This window comes from Dendrobates tinctorius, unplaced genomic scaffold (genome assembly GCF_039654945.1).
Source record: "Dendrobates tinctorius isolate UK_male_01 unplaced genomic scaffold, ASM3965494v1 ptg000250l, whole genome shotgun sequence".
Taxonomy (NCBI): Eukaryota; Metazoa; Chordata; class Amphibia; order Anura; family Dendrobatidae; genus Dendrobates; species Dendrobates tinctorius.
Window position 1 is genome coordinate 62,286,362 of NW_027361917.1, and position 25,349 is coordinate 62,311,710.

At 43.7% G+C, this 25,349-nt stretch overlaps 1 protein-coding gene across 3 annotated transcripts in view; it reads right to left on the reverse strand.

Annotated features, from left to right (window-relative positions):
* BUB1 (BUB1 mitotic checkpoint serine/threonine kinase) overlaps positions 1-25,349 on the reverse strand; it is a 131,633-nt gene that overhangs the window by 24,432 nt on the left and 81,852 nt on the right. For all 3 annotated transcript variants that reach the window (XM_073557720.1, XM_073557719.1, XM_073557718.1), the window contains exons 13-18: positions 23,873-24,053; positions 20,104-20,194; positions 17,305-17,570; positions 16,028-16,174; positions 2,057-2,169; positions 1,439-1,600 (exon numbers count right to left, since the gene is read on the reverse strand). In XM_073557720.1, coding sequence (XP_073413821.1) covers positions 1,439-1,600; positions 2,057-2,169; positions 16,028-16,174; positions 17,305-17,570; positions 20,104-20,194; positions 23,873-24,053 — 960 coding nt within the window. The remainder of the gene's footprint in view (positions 1-1,438; positions 1,601-2,056; positions 2,170-16,027; positions 16,175-17,304; positions 17,571-20,103; positions 20,195-23,872; positions 24,054-25,349) is intronic.

Sequence of the window (25,349 nt, forward strand, 5' to 3'; positions counted from 1 at the left end):
TTAAATGTCACTGTTAAGAGATTTATAATGGCATTTCACATGTTAACAGCCAGGGGCAGAGCCATCATCTGCTGGGAAAGCTTGGCATATGAGCGCCCGCATCAAAGTCTTAACGCTTCTGCAATCAGCAGGAGTCAGTCTAGTACATCTATCAGACAGGGGCACAGAGAAAAGGGCAGAAGCAGTTTCTAACCACTCCTGACTTCATTTGCAGGGTTCTGTGTGAGCTACAATTGTGTGTAGTGCAGCGACTGATGAGTGAGCGTGCTCACCACTTGTGCATCGGGGTGCTGGGGTACGCATCAAGTATCGCCGGTTGCTTGACAAAGCGCCATGCAAGGAGTCCCTGCCCTGCATGTTTCGTGGCAGTTAGATAGACAATAAAGAAGCGGTGATTGCCTGCCACACACAGTAATACCATAATCAGGGGCAGGGGACGTGGCAGTGACTGCAGAGCCTCTGCTCCCTGATGACACAGCGTATCCCAACATGCACTGGTGATACTGTAATGAGTAGTCATTAGACAGGAAATAGGAAAAAAACACAATAGCTGTTCGATAGTGTAGTTAAGGAACGATAGGGAACTTTTAAAGCAAGTACAATAGAAAATAGCTCAGATTATGGGCCTAAATAGATAGGAAGTTAGAAGCAAAATTACTTTGCCTTCGAACCACCCCTTTAAGAATAATCTCCTGTGTAAAGGAGAACAAGGAGTCCTGGAAGTGATATGGCTTTCATAAATCCCTGATTTCAGCATCAAGTCTGTGTGAGATCAGAACTCATACTTTGCTCTGATGAGGGTCAATACACGAAATACCGATAGTGTCTGCAAATTGAAATTCTGGTTTGGTTTTTATCCTAAGTCATGTGACAAGGCTCGTTAAAGTGTCGATAGTGACTTTTAGGATTGCTACTTCCTATAGATGGTGCTAGAGTTCTAGTACTCTTCATCTCTGAAGAGGCAATTTGCATAGATGATAAAAAGAAACAGAAGGATCTAAGCAAGCCTACATCCACAGAAGATCTGTGGTTAGATCTCCAAGATTTTTGGAACAACCTCTCTGCCAAGTTCATACAAAAACCGTGTACAAGTGAGAGCTATACCTATAAGAATTGATGAGGTTTTCGAGGAAATGGGTAGTCACACTAAATATTTTTCTTTATTTATCTTTTGCTCGTTCACTTTGCATTTTGTTAATACAAATAAACTTTATATTCTTTAAAATATCCTTACTTTGCAGCTTTTTTCCATACCTGACAAACTTTTACACAGTACTAACTATACATTAAAGTATGTTTAAAAAGTACAGTAATATAATTAAAAAAAAAAAAACAGCCGCCAAGTGGTATGACAAAAAGTCCAAAAAATAGTTCAAAAAAAGCCCAACAAATCAAAAAGCTAGAATTACTAAAGAATAAATGACAAAGGATCTCTCACCAGTAATGACCCATAACTGTACAGCTCTCCCTCCAGCACACTGCCATTCTGGAAAATATGTGCAGAATGGAAACGGATATACAGATGCCGTAACTCTGGCTTCATTCGTTGGGAAATCTGGGTTCCAATGTAGAATTCCCATGGCTTTCCCGGCTTCTGAACCTGCGAAGGAGACAGGATGTTGGTTTTCTTTAGGGTGTGTGCACACGGTGCGGATTCTGCTGCGGACCCGCAGCGGATTTGGTCCTACGGATCCGCAGCAGTTTCTGCTGTGGGGTTCAGTACCATTATAGTCAATGGAAAATGAAATCCGCAGTGCAGATTTTTCCGCGCGAATTCGCTGCGGTTTTAAATCCGCAGCATGTCAATTCTTTGTGTGGATTCTGCTGCGGTTTGGCACCTGCTCCATGGCAGGTGTCAAACCGCAGGGGAAACCCGCAGGCTAAACCATAGAAAATCTGCAGATAAACCGCAGGTCTTTTGACCTGCGGTTTTAGACAAATCCGCACGGAAAATTCCGCAGCGTGTGCACACACAATTATAGCTCATATTGGCACAAAGTTACAACAACCCGTCTCATTCTCCGCATAGCACAAAATAGAAGATTCCTGCAACTACCTTTAAAATCACTTTCTGATTGCCCTGTGTGTGGATATCCGATATGGATGCTTGATACACATGTGCAAAAGCACCTTCTCCAACTAAATGATCAATGTAAAAGGATTGTGAACCTGAAAAATAAAGAGTCAAAGTTAGTAAGATTTGCATATAATTATGGCAGACGCAAAATGTTCATCTGACATCTCTTCAGTTTGTGAACTGTATGCAATTTTATGTAATAAGTTAAATCTGCTGATGCTTTTAACCCCTTCCTGCTTAGGCCAATTTGTTTTGTCCTCCTCTCCCAAAAGCAATAGCTTATTTTTCTGTCGGCAAGAAAGTGAATCAGAAAAACTATACTACATTTCTAATTTGTGCGATTTGCTAATATTATTGTCATTACATCAACTAAATATTGGGATAAGGGGGATAGGATATTGGAGATGGAAATACCCCTTTAAGTCTTCAACAGCGCCCAAGTTGTCATAGTGAACCATCAGCGACCTGCAATCATGGGACGGGAACCAGGGCTGTGGAGTCAGTAAGCCAAGCCTTCGACTCTTCAATTTCCAATGCACCGACTGACTCCACGACTCCGACGGGAACACTGATGGGCACATAAAATAATGCGCCCCCATGCCAACATGCTGTTAATGCTGCTGTCAGATTGACAGCAGTATTTAAACAGGTTAAGAGTTACAGGTGGCACTCCGCAACCCCCACATCTGTAGGAGGCATATTGATGGATAAACATGACAATCATCATCTGCCGGATGGCGAGCAAGAGTGCATCAAAGTCAAGGCTCCGGCATATGACGTAACTGTACATGTGAGCAGCACGGTGGCTCAGTGGATAGCACTGCAGCCTTGCAGCGCTGGAGTCCTGGGTTCGAATCCCACCAAGGACAACATCTGCAAGGAGTTTGTATGTTCTCCCCGTGTTTGCGTGGGTTTCCTCCGGGCACTCCGGTTTCCTCCCACACTCCAAAGACATACTGATAGGGAATATAGATTGTGAGCCCCACCGGGGACAGTGATGAAAATGTGTGCAATCTGTAAAGCGCTGCGGAATATGTTAGCGCTATATAAAAATAAAGATTTTTTTTTATTTTTTTATTTATTTTACATCCTAGGACCATTTTACTAATTTCAGCATTACAAACTGTACATTTTTGCATTTAGAGCAGGAATGTAGATGAAAACTTTTTCTTCTCCTCCAGTTTGGTATGGAGATACAGGGCGTTATAGTTTCTGGCGCCAATTTTACTTTTGTCTAACCAGACATTTCATTTCACTCTATGGGTATGTCCTTTAAACCCATGATGGTGTCCAATCATTCACAGGCAGCGTCCTTGGGATCAAAACATAGACGTCCACAGTTCTGACTGAAACGTAACTCCCATAGGGAAGGTCAGAACTGTGCCAGTGAGGTCACGTGATAATATTTATCCTCCTTACTGCCAGCACGGCTCCCTATACACTGCGCAGTGACTGAAACCGTGCCAGCGCCACCACCGTATAACTTAAAGACAGAGCCTGCCGGGAGGAATAAAGATCACTTTCTCACGGCAGCGGAGCTCTCATAATGCTATTTACCCCCATATCTGCATATTAATAGCATTACATGACAGGTTCCCTCTAACATCTTCACTTCGAATTGTTTTTTCACCTTCCTGACCAGGCCAAATTTTACAATTCTGACCGCTGTCACTTTATGAGCGTACAACTCGGATATCAGTGATTCTGAGATTGTTTTCTCGTGACATGTTGTACTTCATATATTATTATGGTAAATCGTTTGCCAAGATTTGCGTTTATTTTTTACAACAAAAAAATTGATCAAATTAGAAAATAGATAAAGTTGATCAGCAATTTCTAATTTTTCCAACAAAATCATTTTTTTTTTTTTTTTTAAGGGACCACATCACACATGAAGTGACTTTGAGGAGCCTATAAGACATAAAAAAACAAAAGTTAGACCTTTTTTTTTTTTTTTTAAAAACTGCACCCCTTGAAGTGCTCAAAATCACATTCAAGAACTTTATTAAACCTTAGATGCTTCACAGGAATTAAAGAAATATGGCACGAAAATCTTAAAATTAACATTTTCGGCACAAAATTGTTGCTTTAGCCCCAAATATTTAAAATGTTCACAAGAATAAACAGGAAAAAAAAATCAAAAATTGTACAATTTGTTGCACAGTTTCTCCTGTGAACAACAATAACCCCATATGTGGTCAAAAACATTTTTTGAGGCACCGTGCAAAGCTCCGAAAGCAAGGAGCAAAACATTATATTATATTGCATATTATAGCGCACATTTTATGGTCATAGTCTGCAGGTGCCATGTCACATTAGCAGGGCCTCGGAGGTGCTAGAGCAACAGAAACCCCCATAAATGGCCTCATTTTACAAACTATACTTCTCAATGAATTCATCTATAGGGCGCAGGGAGCTTGTTGACACCACATGTGCCTCACAGAATATTATACCATTGGGTGGTCAAAAAAAAAAATAATCACATTTTTACCACAAAAATTGAAAAATTATTTTTAGCCTCAAATTTTACATTTTCACACAGGGATTCGTTAAAAATTGCACCAAAATGTGTTCCACAACTTCAGTTGAATGTGGCAATACCCCATATGTAGCTGTACAGTACTACGTACTACTTAGCCACACGGAGAAACTCTGGGAGGGACGGAGCGCTATTTGCCTCCTGGAACGCAGATTTTCCTAGACTAGTTTGCAGACTCCATATACAGAGCCCCTAATTGCTAGAACAGTAGTAGCCCCCCTCAAGTGACCCCATTTTGGAAATTACACCCTCTTAGAATTTATCTATAGGTGTAATGACTATTTTTACTCAATAGGTGTTTTCCAAAAACAAGTATCAATGGATGTTGCCGAAAACTGCAAATCTGCCATTGTAGTGCCCATACACTATTGTGTCCAGTTCGTGCTTCTGGACTCCAGAAAATTAAGCGGGCTCTCATTCTCACAGTAATGACAAATATATGGATGCTAGAGTTGAGCGAAACAGGTCGGTCAGATAAAAAAAAAAAAAAACCGCTGACTTTCGCCAAAGTCGGGTTTCGCCGATCGAAACCCGACCCTAGCGTGAGGTCGGCCATGAGGTCGCCGATCAGCGCGCCAAAGTAGAGTTTCAAATAATGCTTTCAGCACCTTTTCTCACCCAATGATGGAGGACACACACTGTGGGCAACGCGATGACATACGCAGCGGCCAGCACCATCTTAGAGAAGGGCATTGAGGTGATTGGCTGGCTTTGTGTGGCGTCACAGGGGGTATAAAAGGCTGTGAACGCCGACCGCCATCTTACTTATGCCAATCTTAGCATAGGGAGAGGTGCTGCTGCTGATTCTGAACAGGGAGAGCGTTAGGCAGGGAAGAAAAAAAAAAAAACTGCTTCTGCTGATAACACTTTTCACTGTACAGTTAGTGTGCAGTGAAAGGGGAGGATTTTTGTTGTGTGCAGCAGCGCTGGTGGTGATTAGGCTGCCTTTTAAGGCTACCTGCTAGCTGCATTGCTGTGTGCACACTGCTGTACAAACTGCTTTTTTCAAAGCACTCCAAATTTTATTATTTTGTCCTGGTGAGTTACTGAGCGTTCATTTTTTCACAAACCGTCTAGTGGTGTACGCTCCTCACACACTACCGTGTATTCCGGCTGGTATCACGGACAAATAGAAGCTACCTGTGTGTGACTCTGGGAAAAAAAAAGTAGCTTGTCCGTTTTTCCAGACCTACACCTTAGAGTCGTGTCCATTTTTCAAACAGTTTCGTATATCTGCTGTTTGATTACGGTCTAAACTAGACAGAGACCGCATGTGTCAGTCTGTATACATATACACGGAGCTTGACAATTTTACATACACACACCGTACAGCAGTGTACGCTCCTCACACACTACCGTGTATTCCGGCTGGTAACGTGGACAAATAGAAGCTACCTGTGTGTGACTCTGGAAAAAAGAAAAGAGGAGTTTGTCCTATTTTCCAGACCTACACCTTAGAGTCGTGTCCGTTTTTCAAACAGTTCCGTATATCTGCTTGTTGGATTACAGTCCAATACATACTGTGAGAGCATCTGTGAGTAACATAATATATACGTTGACTTAATTTGTTTAATACACCTTACACAGCTGGACGCTCCTCATACAGTACCATCTCTCTGCTGGTATTTTTGGTACATTTTCCCAAACATGAGGAAGTATGGTGGAAGAGGCCGTGGACGTGGCCAGGGGGGCGCAGCTGGTACTGATGGTGGTGGTGCATCGGCTGGTTCATCGGCTGGTTCTTGCAAGAGCACAATAGCAGCTAAGGCAGGAGGTGTTGAGCCTGCGTCATCCTCTGGCCCAAGAAGGCCTGTAAGGTTGCCTTTTCTTGAAGTAGGAAAACCGCTTTAAAAGCCGGAGCATCAGGAACAGGTTTTAGCGTACATTGCCGAAACAGCCACCAGCTCTATTGCCTCCTCTTCTGAACGGTCGAAAACTGCAAGCACGGAGTCGTCAGTGCAGGGTTCTGGTCATAAAAAACCCCTTTCCTTGTGTCCTTCACCCCCACCAAATATTACGGATGCGGCAGCCCCCACTTCAGATTACTCTGTGGAGCTCTTTTCACAAACAATGCCTGGGTTATCCAGTCAAATTCAGAATTCCCCAGTCCAAGATGAATCTGACATGGAGTGCACTGATGCACAGCCACTGCTAGATGATTCTGCTGGTACATTGACCCACAGCACTACATTGCCCTCACAGTCTATTGAGCTAGAATCTGACCCAGATGAAACCCAGGTGCCCCTTCTTGCATACCATACCACCTTACACGGTGACACAGAGGAAGGTAAAGAGGAAGGTGCAGATGACTTTGAAGAGGAGGTGATGGATGACCCAGTTCTGGACCCGGATTGGCATCCATTGGGGGAGGAGGGTGGCGCTGGCAATAGTTCAGATAACGAGAAGGATCCGCAGCAGGCAGTGACATTGCAGCAGCGGTTATCTAGCAGGCCCGTAGCTGTCCTAAAACGTGGAATAAAAACTAAAAGAGTTGCAGGACAGCTTGACCAGATGGTCAACTTAGCACAGCGTGCAAGGCCAGAATTGTTTACCATAGTAGGAAGAGTGCAGTGCGGAAGGACCTTTAGCCGAGGTTATCAACTCAGAAATTTGAATACCAGTTGCATGCTTAGACATTTAATCAACATGCACTTGCAAGCGTGGACGGACTACAAAACCTCAGGTAGCACATGTGCACCTGCTCTGACTGAAGGTAGCCAGCAACGCTCCATCGCTACCCCCACTGTAAGACCAACGCCACCATTAAGCACACCACCAGCACTAAATGTGGAGGTGTCGTCGCAAGGCCAAAGCACTCAGGGAATCACAATGGTTTTGCAACACAACACTGAATCTAGGCCATCACCACCAATACCATCACCAACCCTCTCACTCCATCCGGTCCACCGCTACTTCCCCCATATGCAGCTCTCCAGTCCAGCTCACCCTACCTGAGACTCTGAGTAGGACAAGAAAGTACTCATCCTCTCATCCGCGTACACGGTGTTTGAACGCCTATATTGCCAAACTAATCTCATTAGAGATGATGCACTACCGTTTGGTTGAAAGCAAAGCTTTCCGCGACCTCTTGGCCTACGCTGTCTCACGCTATGACATATCCAGTCGGCACTTCTTTTCTCGAAAAGCCATCCCTGCCCTCCACCGGCATGTGAAAGACCGCATTGTAAATGCACTAAAACAGTCAGTGAGTGGAAAGGTGCACCTCACATTGGATGCATGGACCAGTAGGCATGGCCAGTGCCGTTACGTGTCCATCACTGCGCACTTGGTTAATGTGGTGGATGCAGGCTCCACCGGGGACAGCGGCGGTGGAACAGTGCTGCCTAGGCCACGGTATAGGAAACAGTTGGCTGTAGGCTTTCGCTCCTCCTCCTCGTCTATCAGCGAAAGCTCGTCCACAGAGCGCAGTCGCACGAGCACTACATCCGCAGCTGGCAGTGTTGCACACGAGGTGTCCCACTATCGAACAGCTAGTGGTAAGCGTCAGCAGGCTGTGTTAAAGATGATGTTTTTGGGAGACAACATACACACCGCGGAGGTACTGGCCGACTACTTGCAGTGACAAACTGAGTCATGGCTGGGCAGTCTACATCTTGAGGCAGGCAAAGTAGTTCGTGATAACGGCTGGAATTTTGTGGCAGCCATAGTCCTTTCAAAACTCAGACACATACCTTGCCTGGCTCACACTTTGAACCTGGTGGTGCAGTGGGTCCTTAATTATCTGGAGTTAACATCCCTGCTCCATAAGGTGCGAAGACTGTGCTCACACATCTGTTGCTTGGCTGTACACTCCAGACGTATGCAGAAGCTGCAGCGATTGCTCCACCTCCTCAAGCACCGCCTAATCATAGACGTTGCAACAAGGTGGAACTCCACCCTGCACATGGTTGAGAGGCTGTGCGAATAGAGGCAGGCTGTAATGCATTTGTGGGAGGATACACGGGCAGGCAGTTTGAGAGAAGACATGGAATTGTCGGGTGTGCAGTGGTCAAAGCTGAAAGACCTCTGTAAAGTCCTTCAGTGTTTTGAGGAATGCACACTGCTGGTAAGCGCAGACGACGCCATAAGCATGAGCATCCCACTTATGCGTCTGCTCATGCAAAGTATGACGCACATTAAGGATCAGGCGTCTGCAGCGGAGAAGGAGGGGGGAAGCCTTGATGACAGTCAGCCATTGTCTGGTCAGGGAACTGTCCTGGACGAGGTGGAGGAAGAAGAGGAGGAGGATGAGGGGGATGATTATTTTGGGCAGGAGGATGTTTCTGAGGGGGCAAGAGAAAATGTTGGCATTCCAAGGTCACGGGCAGTGTTTGCGCGTGACTGTAGGAATGTGTATTTGCCAGAAACTGCTCCTCCGCCCACCACGGGCAGTGCATCATTGACACCTGGAACATTGGCCCACATGTGCGATTATGCCTTGCGGATCCTAAAAAGGGACCCCCGCATTGCCAAAATGATGAGGGATGACGACTACAGGCTGGCCAGCATCCTTTATCCACGCTACAAAGGCAAATTACACAACATCATGCCACAGGAGAACCTAGAGATAATATTGGCTAACAAACAAGCAACTCTGGTAAACCGTTTGAGGCTTTCCCAGCACACAGCAGCGGTGCTGGTTCTCCCAAGGGCAGTAGTGGGCACAATGGAAGAGGTGTTCGTGGTGCACACAGCAGAAGTGGCGTTGGAGACAGGGGTTTAATGACCATGTTGTGGACTGATTTCTCAAGTACCGCTCACACGACTGCTAATACTGCATTGATTAAAAGTGACAGGAGGCAGCAGTTGTCAACTATGGTTACAAACTACTTTTCTTCCCATATCGATGTTCTCCCTCACAGGTCATTCCCCTTTGACTATTGGGCCTTAAACTGGACGCCTGGCCTGAATTGGCACAATATGCCTTACAGGAGCTCGCTTGCCCTGCTGCTAGTGTGTTATCTGAAAGAGTCTTCAGTGCTGCTGGATCAATCCTGACAAAAAAAAAGGACCCGTCTGTTGACCCAAAATGTGGATGATCTAAGCTTCATTAAAATGATCCATGCATGGGTTTCAAAGGATTTTGCACAACCTTCCCCTGATGACACATAGGTTACCAGAAAAGTGCCTCGGTTTTTCCCTCCTCTTCCTCGGACTTGCCCAATTACGCCCTTTGCAGCAGCTGAATGTCCAGCCAACACATCTACATATGCCAATTTTTAAACCTCCATAACTGAGCAGCCAACTCCTCCCCCAACTGCTGGGGTCAAGACCTGGCGCACCCGGGCAAGTGCCGTTGCTCTGAACAGGTGGATGGGCCCACTGTTGGCCGACGGCAATGGCACAGGGCCCCTCATAGTACAATACAGTGTCTCAGACGGTGGGAGGGCCCACTCGCTGTCAGACACACCAGCGTACTATCAGGGGCCCTGTGCCAGTACCGTCGACCACGATTGTGCCCCCTCTGCTTGGTCATGGCCGCAGCACTTGAAAGTTGCAATACTTACCTCTCTCTGCTCCACCGCTGTGTAGTCTGGGCAGTTAAATCCTTCACAGAGACGGCCACTCAAAATTTGGTGTATTGATCAATGATGGTTAAGATGTAGCTATGGCCTGTCCTGCTGGCCTCTACCTTCAGATGATCAATGGCTACCATTTGAAATGGACGACAACTTACAAGTGGATGCAGTGGTGGTTTATGATTACCTTTCACAGTTGTGATAGTCACAGACGTGTGACATTCCTGCCACCATTTTTCAATGTGTCCTCTCATGCCAATCCAATACAATCGCCTACGGTCTGTGGCTTCTGTCTTTTGCACTCCAAAATGACCAGACACATCATGATAGGCAGTGAGGACCATGGGTACATCTCTCCTTGTGATCACAATTTGATGGAGACGAGTAACGGTGATGTGATCAACGCTACTGCGATAAAGCAATCCTTTCTTCACAAAGAACCTTTTTCGCTTTCTCCACAGACACAGTAATTGAGGGTCTGCATCGTCTCTGCAACATATACCGGGAGGTTTTCCCGCGAGGAGTAATTCCAAAATTTCTGCTAACACTCGACTAATGTCTAATACTTGTATCCATGTAGTTTCCAGTAGCGGAGATTCTTGACTGGCTTACTGAGATTGAAATATATACGAACATTTAAAAGTACCACAACACTGTATACTGATGTACGCTATGAATACCTTTCCCTTTTTCTACTTTTTTAATTCTGGTGTAATACATAGTGAGCCTGTGAGTGTCTGTGTCTGACTCCGGAAGTATAGACGGAAATTTAAACCTAGACTGGACACACCTGGTATGTGCTGATACAGTACCTTGTTTCAAAAATTTGTATTAAGGTATCATCTGTAGGATAATCAACTGTGGGGGGGACCCTCTTCTTGCCGCAGACAAACACGAGACTAAGACAGAGTTTGTATTGAACAGGTCCGTTTTTAGTGCCCATCCTTCTGTCGACAACAGCAATTCACCACAGCCGTTTCACATATCTCTGTACACAGGCCCTGGTACCTTCACTTCCTTTGTAACTGTAATCGTGGAGTCCTCTGTGGCTCTTCCACTGTGGCTGGCCTAGGCCCAACCACCACAGCGCTGCACCAGTCTGAGCACACCGTCTGTATGATAGCCCCAGGCAATCTTCATCTGCGGCTACCGTCCTCTGTGCCACCCCCCCCCCCCCCTTGACCGCCTCAACTGTCAGTCCTCTCTGGAGCCTTTCCACTGTCTCTATTTCCTCGCAGAACTTCCTCTTTACTGTGCTCCCTTCGCTGACTGACTCTTCCAGAACCTTCCCTCAGCCTTATATACTTCCAGTTCGGGTAACTCCGCCCACCATCACCTAACAGTTTCTCTGACCAATGGTCGTTATTCAGTCCCACTCCTACACTCTCCACTGCCCTCCAATGGGCAAGCTAAAACACTGCACCCTTTCTCTTCATCTTTGCATTTTCACACCTACACTGCGTTACACCTCTGCTTCTCACTACAGGCTGGTTTGTCTGTCAGTCCACCTTCCCTACATCATCCATAGTGAGTGAGCGTGTGTGGGTTACGCCTTCTATATATACGGTGAATCGGAGAAACCAATTTTTATACTATACTCGATACAACTTGTATCTTGTTATATAGTACCTTTGTTCGACATTTAGCATTACGGTCAAATCGATACTGTGTAAGCGTCGGAGAGCGACTACGGGACTATTTATACGGAGATTTCAATTGTACCCTAAAAAATATATACTTGCTATCTTGTTAGCCAGGACCTTTTTTTACAACATTTTTTATTATGGTCAAAACAAAACTGAGCGAGCGTCCGAGGCCAACTACGGAAATATATACCGAAATTTTCAATTTGGCCAACACTGCATACAGCTGTATGCTTCTGATACAGTAACCTTTTTAGTAATTTAGATTCTGGTGTAATCCATAATGAGCCTGTAAACGTCTGTCTGTTACTCCGGCAATATATTTGGAACGTTAAGATTACTAAACTCTGTATACAGCTGTACGCTTGTGTTACATAACCCATTTACAGCTTTTCATATTCTTGTGTAATCCATACTGGGCCTGAGAGCGTTTGTCTGCCTCCTGAAATGCATACGGAGAATCAGAATGTTTACACTATACTATATATACCTTGTATCTGGTGATACTGTTCCTCTTTTTCAACTTGTTATTTTATTGGGTAATCCATACTGAGCCTGTGAGGGTCTGTGTATGCCTCATGAAATATATATGGAGATTTACTGTTATCCATATACTGTATAGAGCTGTGCACTTCTGATACAGTACCATATATCTGCTGGTATTTTGGGTCCATTTTAAAAAACATGGGGAAGTATGGTGGAGGAGGATGCGGATGTGGGCGTGGAGGGCCACCTCGTATTGATGGTGGTGGTGGTGCATCTGCTGGTAGAGCCAAAAACACAATAGCAGCTAAGGCATGAGGTGTTGAGCCAGTGTCTTGGTGTAGCTCTGGAAGGCCTGTAAGGCTCCCTTTTCTGGGAGTAGGTAGACTGCTTTCAAAGCCGGAGTATCAGGAACTGTTTGTGGCTTACATTGCTGAAACAGCCTCCAGCTCTATCGCCTCCTCTTCTAAAGTTGTTAAAAATGCAAGCACCGAGTCGTAACTGCAGGCTTCTGGTTAGGAGCAACCCCTTTCCTTGTGTCCTTCACCCAAACCAAAAGTGAAGGATGTGGAAGCACATACCTCAGATTACTCCATGGAGCTCTTTTCACATACTATGCCTGGGTTAATTAAAAATAGAGCCCATCATGTACTGGAGCAATGTAAATGGGGCAGATCACACACTGGAGCAGCATCTAAGGGGCACATTATACACTGGAGCATAACAAATGTGGCCCATTATATATGGAGCATTATTAGAGCCCATCATACACTGGAGCATCATCCATGAGGCCCATCATGTACTGGAGCAATGTAAATGGGGCAGATTAGACACTGGAGCAGCATCTAAGGGGCACATTATACACTGGAGCATTACAAATGGGGCCCATTATATATGGAGCATTATTAGAGCGCATCATACACTGGAGCATCATCCATGAGGCCCATCATGTTCTGGAGCAATGTAAATGGGGCAGATCAGACACTGGAGCAGCATCTAAGGGGCACATTATACACTGGAGCATTACAAATGGGGCCCATTATATATGGAGCATTATGTGGAGCTCATCATATACTGTATGGAACATTATATGTGACTAATTATTTGGTATGGAGAAATATATGGGGCTCATTATTCTCTATGGCGCAGATGTGGTGGCCATAACACTGTATGGAGTAATATACTGTCCTTTTTTGAGCTATTGTACAATTTAAAATAGATCAGTCATGTCATGTAAGCAGTGAAGTATGTGTCATTGTACTATACCTATATTTCTGTGGCGTATCGGAGCATCATGAGTTGTGGTATGTGTTAAAGGGTCGCACTGATACTCTTTGGCCCAGGGCACACGAAAACCTGGAGCCAGCCCAACCCCCCACAACTTTAGCCAAATAACCCCTAGTTTTCAATGCGTAACTATTATTAGGAAGTAAATTAAGGTTGACAAGCTTCAGTTATAAGAATTGATGTTTTTGGCATTGAAATGGGCACTGTAGGTGTGTTTACTGTCTTCCACTCCCTGCCGACTTTGCTTACCCATTGACTTGCATTGGGTTTTGTGTTTCAGTCGGCCTCCGACTTTTCCCTATAGTCGGCCGATTTCGTTGGACCAGACTTTTGCGAAAGTCGGATTTCATGAAACCCAACTCGACCCGAAAAAGGCAAAGTCGCATATCTCTAAAGGATGCTAAATGTGGTTTAGACACACTGGCGCACAGAAGGGAGGGTGATATTTGGATTTGGGAGCACAAAACTTGCCGAATTTGTTTTAGATTTGGGAGTGCAGAATTGCCTGGATTTCCTTTAAGGGACGAGGAGCCAAAGCACTTTTCCAGACCCTTTGTGCTACCAGTAACGTGGAAGCCTCCTATAATTCCATTAACAAATGACTGACATGAGTGGGGCCTTGCTTTATTTGTGGATTGATTTAAAGCTTTTGTTGGGAACATTTTAAATGATATTTTAGGATCACATTTATCCAGTGCACTACACTGAGCACTCACATCGGGATTTACATCTAAACCTCAGAGTGACTTGATTCAGATAAGTGCGTCTTATAATCTGAAATTACGATATTACCACATGAAGTGACATTGGTAAGAATTGAAAAAAATTGGCCTGGTCAGGAAAATTAAAACAGGCTCTAGCATGAAATAGTTAAAAAGATGGATATAGTCAGAGCATAAGCTACACTGAGTTCACAGTGCCTTCATCTGCCTCATTATAGGGAATCTTCCACTGGGGGTTCCATCTGAATCACGGACTTCAGAGATTTACACGAAATCCCCGGTGTAAGTGCCCAGTGCAGAGTGCAGGATAAATGTGAGCTGAGCCTTACTGCGATCTTTGGGAGGCAGAATGAACAAACAGGAGGTGAAAAATTGGTTTTATTTATTTTTTACGTTGTTTCTCGTGAGGTATAAGGGATTGGATAACTTTATTCTTTGGGTTGGTGTGATTAAACAGATATCAGAATTATCTTTTTTTTATGTTTGGCTGCTGTCACACACTAAAAGATGCTTTTTGTAAAGAAAAAAATATTCCTGAATTGCTGTTGTTTGTTGATTCTGCCTCTCAAAAATTGGAATAGAAAGCGATCAAGAATGTCACTTGCCTAAAAATGATACCAATATAAACTCCGACTTATCCCCCCCCCAAAAAAAAACAAGTCTTCACATGATTGTCAGCAGAAATATGGAAAAATTATAGTTCTCAAAATATGGCAATGCAAAAGCTTCTCTTCTGCTTTTTTTTTTTTTTACAAACAAGTTTTTGCATCACTATTTTTGTTTATGCTGTCCATCGTGTGGTAAAAGCGATAAGACGGCTTTCTTCTTTGGGACAGTACGATTACATCGATACCACTTTTTGGTTTTGTTTTTATGCTTTGCCGCTTTTACACAAAACAATTTCATAAAAAGAAATAAATTATTTTTGCATCGCTATATTCTGAGAGCTATAGCTTTTTTTTACTTCTCTGCTGATGGAGTTGTATTGCAGTTTTTTTGTGGTACAAGATGACGCTTTCAGCTATACCATTTTTTATTTACATTTAACTTTTTGATCTCGTTTTATTCTGATTTTAGTTTGGCAGTATGTGCTTATCGGCACAGAGAGAGAGCTTATTGTCGCTATTGACAACTTCATCAGAGGGGTTACAAGCCCACGATTGGTACTAGCACAGATCTTGGACGTTGACGCAGGGCACCAACTATAATATATAGCTGACGCCCGCTGATTATTGTGCCAGCTCTGCAAGTGAACCGATGTAATCGTCGTGCTGTACACATGTGTTTGCGGGAAAGCACCTCCCGCACATCAGGAAGGGTGTAACAACGGGAAAGAGGCAACACAGTTCTTACCTTTTATATATAGTTTTTTTTTTTCCAAAACGGTGGGAATCTACAATTTCATCCCCATGAAGCTGCCTTTTTACGAGTGGGCTTAAAAGTACATGCCCACAAGTTTTTATCTACCTTCGGGCTGCTATGTGCAGGAATGTCCAGTTAAAAAGTCATCTAAGCCTCAGCCTACAATTACGCTTACTTTTTAACATTACCACTCGTCACCAGACGTTTAATGCAATAAATTACAAATATCAATGAAGCATGATCACAAGGATCTTATGTAACGGACATAGCATAGCAAAATTTCTGCCAACTTCTACAGTACTTTACATCTCACGCACAGATATAAGCATGTACAGTGCTGAAGGGCTCAACATGAGATAAGTCCAGTTATAAACTAGGAATCACTTTAATCTTACCAAGCTTTACTTGTGTTTTCAACTTAAAGGATGGCACATTAGTAGGCCATTGATGATAACTGCTCAGGGAGCTAAGGGGTGTGGACAACTGAGACAGTAAACTAGTGAGCAGGTTGTCATCCCAGGCATTCTCTACTATTACTTGCTCTGTTGAAAGGGGAAGAGAAAAAAAAAAAAAAGAAAAAAAAAAGAACGGTTGTCAACAACTGAAAAAGCAAATTTAATAATGCAACTATATAGAATGAAGAAAAACCCATGTGTTTACAGCATAGTACTTTCTGTAGCCTCCCTGTCTGATGGGGCTACAAGCTAATCATTTATATGGCGAGGCAGGAGTCACAACTCCTGCCCTGATGACAATGTCAGAGGGTGCAAAGGGGGTTCCAGGACCAAACTTTGTTAACCAGACTGAAATAATCTTGGCCAGATCCAGGTTTAGATTTGCCAGCCCAGAATCTTGCTTAGTTGCATAGGAGAGCTGTGTAGAGCCCGGTCCCATTTTCCATATAAATATCCAAGTATACCAGGTACATATTAATACACCTCCCCTTGCATGAAGTTGTGAAAACCTGGAGGAATCAAGGTGGGAAAATCACAGAGACCTCTACTTTGTAGGGAGAAGGTCAAATTCCTTTAAAGGGGTTTTCTGGCCTAAATCGATAAGTCTGCAAACTTACGAATCCCCCCAGCACAGAGGGTATGTATGCGTTACAGATACTATCGGCCACAGCCTGTCCAGAGAGGGCGGTCTTGTTCCACACACTTGTATGAAGTGTATGAAGCTAGGCTGCGCCCAATGGACGGGCCTGGAATATGCATAACGCAAACATATCCTCCAGTCCCAGCTCAGAAATGTACACTAGGGGTATTCACAAGTCTACAGTCCTATAAAGTGACTGCAGACTTATCGATTTGGACCAGACAACACTTTTAAGCCACATTAAAACAAAGGGCTAAGTCTTTTCAGACAGCATAACCTAGAAATATCTGATAAGTGGAGAGATCCCATTTTTTGGGACTTTTACTTATCCAGAAAATGGACATCATCTGCTCAATGGACGCCACAGGGAAAACCTATGGAGGCATTTATGTACACACAAAGCGGGGTTCTACATATGGGAGTGTCAAAAATACTTGGAGCTGCAAAGAATTACATTTAAGGCCACATTTGGCCCAAAGCTGTCCAAACCAGGCCTAACATATGATAATTTGGTTTAGAGTTTATTAACTGAAGTTTGATGACTATAATTACTACAGACACACACACACACCTATACCTGATTTTTGAATGGTTGGTTCAGTCTCTATAACATCAACGTCATCACATACAATGAATGGCTGAGCTGTTATTCCCCAAGGGTCTTCCAAGTTTACTGCACTGTGTTGCGAGGAATCAGAGAGCTTACATTCGGCCAGGTGCTTTCTGGAGCTCTCAACCTCATCTTCTTGTACAGTAACCTGTGGAGTCACCATACTACAGGAGGAAGACGGTGGAGCCCCGCCTGCCATCCTTGATTTTTCAGGACTGTGTTCTTGAATGGGGCTATTCAAAAAAAAAGGAATAAAAAACATTGGTTACATCAAGTCACATATTAACATACAGTTGCGTGCAAAAGTTTGGGCACTCTTGGTCAAAGCTACAGTTATTGGGTTGTGAACAGTTTAACAAGATGAAGATGAAATGATCTCTAAAAGGCCTAACGTTAAAGATGACATTCTTCCATATATACTGTGTGTATATATATATATATATATATATATATATATATATATATATATATATATATATATTAGTAAGTATGTGTGTATATGTGTGTATATACATACACACACCGTATTTTTCACTTTATAAGACGCACCTGATTATGAGACGCACCCCCAAATTTGGTGAAGAAAAAGGGAAAAAATTTTTTTTATGTTAAATGGAGGTGTGTCTTATAATGCCAGTTTCCGTCTTTCAAATCATATATATGTCCCTCATCCTGGTATCTATCTATATAACCCCCATCCTGGCACATTGCCCCCTTGTGCTGGCACATAGCCCCCCATCCCATCCTGGATATGGCCCCCCTCAGTCACTATATGCCCACCCTGCTGGCACTCACATGGCCCCCCTCTCTCTATATGCCCCCGTGCAGGCATGCACACGGCCCCCACCGTCCCTATATTACACCCTGCTGGCATGCACACGGCCCAGTCCCTAAATCCCCCCTGCTGGCATGCACACGGGCCCCCCGTCCCTATATTCCCCCCTGCTGGCATGCATACGGCCCCCCGTCCCTATATTCCCCCCTGCTGGTATGCACACGGCCTCCCGTCCCTATATCCCCCCTGCTGGCATGCACACGGACCCCCGTCTCTATATTTCCCCCTGCTGGCAAGCACATGATAAAATAAACACTTAACTCACCTTCCGATGAGGACTCCAGCTTCCAGCATTCCTGTGGTTTTTTCCTGCGTCTGTGCCGACATCCTCTTCTTGCGAGGGTGCGCGGCAGCAGCTGCTCATTCAGGCAGTTCATTGTAGCTTCAGGACCTTACGTCACGTGATCAATAGGACCTGCGGTCACGTGACTCCCAATGCACACTCATGTAAAATGCACCGCTCCCCTGTCTACCAACTCGGCGCCGAGGTGATGGACAGCGGGTGCATTGAATATTACATGAGCCTAATGAGCTGGAGCACGTGACCACCCGCTGTCTCTACAGCCCGCAGCCAGCCCACCCCAGCCCCCTGACACCACGCCAGAGCGCCCCCCCACCTCTGTAGCATAGCAGCACACAGATTTCGGATTATAAGACGCACCCCACTTTCCCCCAAAAAATTTGGGGGAAAAGTGCATCTTAAAATCCGAAAAATATGATATATTTTTTTTTATTTTAAAAATTACAAAAAGTAAAATGGGCCAATGCAAAAGTTTAGACACCCTTGGAGATCTGTGTGGTTAGATAACTGACCAGGGATGCAGACTTTAAATTAGCTAGCTTGTTAGGGCTATGGCTTGTTGACTATCATTGTTAGGAATGGCCAGGTGATGCAAATTTCCCAGCTTTATAAAGAGCCAACCGCCTCTAATAAGCTCTAGAAGACCAAGCAAAATTTCAAGCCTCTCATAGGATTGCTAGAGAGGCAAATCAGAACCCCTCCTCCCCCTTGACTGCAAAATACTATCTGGAAGATTTAACAGACAATGGAGTTGTATGGCCTTCATAGAAGTGTCATCAGAAAAAAACCTCTCCTGCATCCTCACCATAAAATTCAGTGCCATTAGTATGCAAAATAAAACCTTAACAAGCCTAATGCATTTTAGAAACAAGTCCTGTGGACCTATGAGGTTACAATAGAACTCTATTGCCACAATGATCAAAAAGTATGTGTGGAGAAAAAAGGCACAGAATTTCAGAAAAAGAGCATCTCGCTAAACATTAAGCATGGGGGAGGATCAGTGATGCTTCGGGGTTGTGCTGCAGCTAATGGCACAGGGAATATCTCATGGGTAGAAGGAAGAGTGAATGGGTTTAATGAAATGTCAAAAATTTTTTGATGCAAACATAACACCAACTGTAAAATAGCTGAAGTTGAAAAGAGGATGGCTTCTACAAATGGAAAGTGATCCTAAACACACGTCAAAAGCCACAATAGACTACCCCAAAATACACAAGCTGAAGGTTTTACAATGGCCCTCACAGTCCCCTGGATCTGAACATGATTGAAAATCTGTGGCTAGACGTCAAAGTGCATGCAAGGCAATACAGGAATCTCACAGAACTGGAAGGATTTTCCAAGGAAGAATGGATGAAAATCCCTCAAACAAGAATTGAAAGACTCTTGATTGGCCACAAAAAAGGTATACAAGCCATGATGCTTTCAAAAGGGGGTGCTATTAGGTACTAGCCATGCAGTAAATGTGTCATCTTTAACGTTATGCCTTTTACAGATTGCTTCATCTTCAACTTGCTTAACCGTTCACAATAACAGTAATTTTGACCAGGGGTGCCTTAACTTTTATGTGCCACTGTATTTACATAGAGATACAAGCAAATTATATATGCAAACGTAAACCAGTATTTTATACCTTAGTTTCTTTTTTTTGTGTGCCTGTACAATATTTTCCTCAGAATCGTCTAAACCCACGTTACATCCATCATCCGGTGTCACTGCATTTTCTGAAGGTTTTGAAATACACATGTTTTAGCAGGAATTACAAGTCTTCTAATAGTCTAATATTCTCCCCTTAACCAAAATGATTTCAAAATACATTGATCAGACTAGAATTTTCCCCAGTTTTTAGATTCTTAGAAAAGTGAAAGTAGCAAGTTACTGGAAACCCAGAGGAATGAAAGAGGTTTGGTTTAACAGATGTACTTGAGTGCATTTTTGAGCGGTCAAGTGAACCCCGACACGATTGAGCATTTTTTTGTGCTCCCTGTGTTCCAGGAGCTGTAACTTTTCTTTCATCGACATAGTCATATGAGGGCTTGATTTTTATACAAGACGGGTTGTTTTGAATCCCATAATCATTTTACCATACAAAATTATAAAAAAAAACAAAAAAAAAAAACCTCCCTTCCCACGCAATTCATTTATAGAAATCCCATGCCCACTATGCCTCTATATGACACTAGTAATACATGACAGACATCTAGATATCAATGTATTAGCTATGAGTCATGAAAATGAAATGATATAGTATATCATTATTAGCCAAAATCAAATCAGGCATTGAAAAAATATATAAATGGACAAATAATCAAGACGAATTGCCACAGGGGGAGAAGGAAATGATCCAACAGAGGACAATTCAAACATCAGTTAATGAAAATGCAAAAAAACATTATTGATAAATAGAGAGCAGATATAAAAATGGTGATTTAAAGACATGGGCATACATAAACCCTCATAGAAAAGGGCGGGCTAGATCCACAAGGAGTTAATGTGTTATATAATAACAAATAAGCCCTCACAGCAAGGGATGGACCAAGTAAACAGAGTCAACAGTCATATTATAAATTATAGGGCATATATAAACTGCACAATGGTAATAAAAAAGCCGCATAAAAGGTGCCTAATGGATATTGAATTTTACTAGTTAGCTTGCATCATGGTAGTAATCAGAGCACCGAGGCATAGAGATATAAATTACCTTAAATGTAGCTGCTAGTCTCCACAATAGGAATTTCCACAATAGAATGTATTGGATGCGGTAAATCCGCCTTAATCAGTGAACACATGCGGATTTATCTGGATTTAGAACACTTTGGACGCAACAGAAATACGCTAGATCCAGAACACTGCTACGTCCTGGACTCCGAGAAAATGGCCGCAGGGGGGCGGCGCATGCGCAGATGGAGATGTTGGCACCAAGATCGCAGGAGATGAGATCTCAGCGCTGAGATCTCATCTCCTGAGATCTTGGTGCCAAGATCTCCATCTGCGCAGCCCCCCGGAGACCATTTTCTTGGAGTCCACCGCACAGGAAACCATGGAACTGCCGGGGGCTCTGGCCTTTCACAAAAGGTCCACAGAGCCCCCCACAGCACTGCCGGACACAGGCAGCGCCAGCACCGGACACAGGGCAGCGGCGCACCGATAAGGTATATACGCATTATAAGACGCACCCCCATTTTCCCCCCAAGTTTGGCGGAAAAAAAGTGCGTCTTATAATCCAAAAAATACTGTAAATTCACTCAAGCCCATACTACTTTGTGAGAAGAGAAGATTCAGAACCACCACCAACCGTAAGTCACAGGGAGGGAATAAATAGGGGTGCTGTCATGGGTTTAAGGAAAATCAAAGTTAGAAGTAATTATCATTTTTCCCCTCACCCATGACATGAACGAAGACGACCAAGAAATCCTCCAATAGATCTTAGGCTGGTTTCACACTAGTGATTTTTAGCGCTGCGCTTCGTGCGCGTTCATGCGCATGCGCCCCTATCTTTAACATGGGGGCGCATAGACTAGCGTATGCAAGCGTTCGTATGCGTTTTCGTGCGCATGCGTTTTTGTAGTGTGCGCCTAGGCGCGCCAGACGCAACCTGTTGCATTTTTGGTCCGTTCGACCGGTCTAAAAAAAAACCGCATGCTCACGCTTGCGCACGGAATGCGCAAAAAAAAAATCACATTACAGTCTATGGGAACACAGGCGTTTTAAGAGTTAATATGGCTAGAAACTGGTTAAACGGCATGTGCCTAAAAAAAAAAAGCAAACGCATACAAAACGCATGATGCGTTTTTTGCATGCGATTCTATTGCGCACGAAGTGCAGCGCTAAAAAATGCTAGTGTGAAACTAGCCTTACAGGGGTGCTTGCTCCCTTACACCTGAAGAATGTTCTCAAGAATATTTTAGAATAACGGATAGTGCTTCAGGAAGGATGACTAGAAGAATAACTGGTACCTAGATATTATACCAAGCTAAAAAGTCGACCAGTCCATCTTGACACTCCAGACACTGGACTTACAATGGTTTAATTCAGATTAGTGCAACTGTTTACACCTCCTACCAAGATGACAAACTGGGACACAGATGTTAAAAGTATATCAGTTCAATATGCTAGTATAAGGGATTGAATGGAAATCTGTGCAACTCACCAGCTACTCGCTCAGGACCGTATTTTATATTCCGGACCCCTCGTTGCCTAATAGAATCTGTCACGATCCATTTTTGGATCTGTGGCAGATCTGGCTTCTCAGAGTAAAACTTTTTTTTCTTTCAGGCCATCGGTGGTTAATGTCAGATGATGCGGTGAGCCGCATCAGGATGGACCAGGGATGGTAGAGGTATCGGGGAAAGGGGGGGGACTGGGTGAGGAGGTGGCATCCTTTCTCTCTTCTCTGACATGTATATTAAGTCAGAAGAGAGAGAAGTAATCTTAACAGCAGGCACACTTTTTTGTTCGTGATCGCCATTATTCACTGAATAACGGCGATCACGTGATCGAGGACTGGAAATTCTGGTTCAGGGCTCACATTCACATGCATATCAATAGAGCAGCCAAGAAAGCATTCCGGGACTGCGCTCTGTAAATAGTAGTGTGACACCAGCGTTTAATGGGTTGACAGCACCAATCGTTGATCAGCTCCAAATCAATGTTACATGCAGATTTCGGCTTTAAAACACAGTTGAGATCTACTGGGCATGGTGCAGGCTCACGCTCCTGGGCAAGCCCCATACATCCACATCTGGTCAACTACATACAAGCATGTTGCACATCAGGAAGGGGTTGTCCAGCTCTAGTGGTCTTTGTTTAAAAAAACAAAACATGCATGTGACCAGTACAGCCAATTAATGGGCTTTGTAGTGTCAGTGTACACAGGAAGATCATGGGAGCATCGATCCTGGAGTGGAGGAAATTTACCAAAAGAGCTTTAGTTAGACAATGCTGCAGGTAGATTAGGAAGGAGACAGCATGTCATGTGCCATCATAAAATCCCTTGTGTGCATTCAAATGAAGCGATATTGGAAATAACAGTACTCTAGAAAACGTCATCACAACAAGTCTATGCTACAGCACATCAATAAAAGTCCAAATTCCAAATGCCGTCGCTTTTTGAGCACCTTGTCTTAACCCTTGATGGTAGATTAAAGGACATTGGTTTTACAGCAATCCAGTGACTGTCGTATTTTTGCGTTTGCTTCTGGAATTTGAGCATTTACTTGTTTTTTTTTCATGCTGAGCACCAATTACCGGTTGCGGAATACCGATTGATTTCAGCGTAATGGGATTTGGTCTGGAAATGGACATTGAACATTGTCTTGATGCCGTTCGCCTGTCTTTCTCCCTAGTGGCATACATCAATAAAATAAGCTGCATAATAAGTGGCAGGAGGCCATCAATTCTACCTTTGTCTTCCAAAATCTTCCAAGGAAGCTCGGGCTGTTTGTTGCTGGCAGGAGTTGATGCAAGTTGAGCTGCAAGTAGAAAGTCCCTTGTACTGTTTGGACTGGAGGCCAGAGTTTTGTTACATCGTGCAGCCCATATGGTACAATCTTTTACCAGCGATTCAGCCATCCTTACGTCATACTGTAACGGAGAAGAAAAAAAAAATCAATTTTGTTTTTTCTTGCTAAGGAATTTCTTACAAGGAAGTTGATTTGGATTGCCTAGTTATCTTACAATTAACCCATTCCAGACCAGGTGATTTTCTATTTTTTTTCCCTCCCTTTCTTTTAATGAAAACCCATCTCCACTATGTGTACAAACCCGCAGGTGGCAGACCTACGTAACCGGACATGCGGCACGTCTTTATAGATCGCAGCATGTCTATTTATCTTGCATAGCCGCCCAGTCTCCGCAAGATAAATAACCCAGTCTATGTATAGGATGCGGTGATTCCACATGGTTCAATGAACACATGCGGAATCACCGCACGTAGAAAAAGGGGCAGCGCTTTGGGTGGGTGTCTGCTGCTTCCAAAGCGCTCAGAATCCTGACTGTGGAAACATACCCTAACAGATAGTAACAGCTTTCATTGCTCAAAACATGAGGCGAGCAGCTGCAGCTAACACTACCATAAGTAAAGAGTAGAGTTGCCAAAGTATCGAAGATTTGGGGTGTTTGTTGGGACAACCAAATCCATTTTGTTAGGTAGCCGCTCTAGCAGAGCCCTATAACAAAAAGCATCCATGCAGTTACATGGTTCGCGGATAGAGGCATGGTAAGCATCATCTACCATAAGCCCAAACACATTCAGGGTACCAATCAGAAGGAGCACCCACTTACATGTTTCACGAAGAGCATGCTGCAGAAAGTCTACTGTCCTGGGAACACACTGGCTCACATGCATTAACACTGGCGTTTTTTATTCCAGCGCTAGTAAGGGTTGTGCAGGAATAAGATGAGCCGAAATCACTAAGAGGCACACGGCACTTAATTAAATTGGTGCATCAGTGGAGTGACCAATGACAGAAATGTTACTCCAGTCAGCAACACCGTCTCGCGCAAAAGTTTTGGGATGAAAAAAAAAACTGCAACTCTGCAATAGTTTTTCTGGTTTAAACAGTGCTTATTCTAGGGTAAAAATGGCCTGGAAGCACGATTCTCCAAGTCAGTTTAATTCTTTACTATGTCCCACGATCCATAAAATGTTTTTACTTTCCTGTTATTGAGCTATAGGAGGGCGAGGGCCTGTTTGTTGCATCTCAAGCTGACTGTTTCATTGATAATTTTATGTTCATACATTTGATATTTTTTAATTACCTTTTTTTATGTGGGTTGAAAAAATGCAATTTGTGTTTATATTTTTTCTCTTTACTGCGGGTTAATTCTATTATTTTTTTGTAGACCAGATGGTAGTGACGCATTTAGTGAACAACTTTG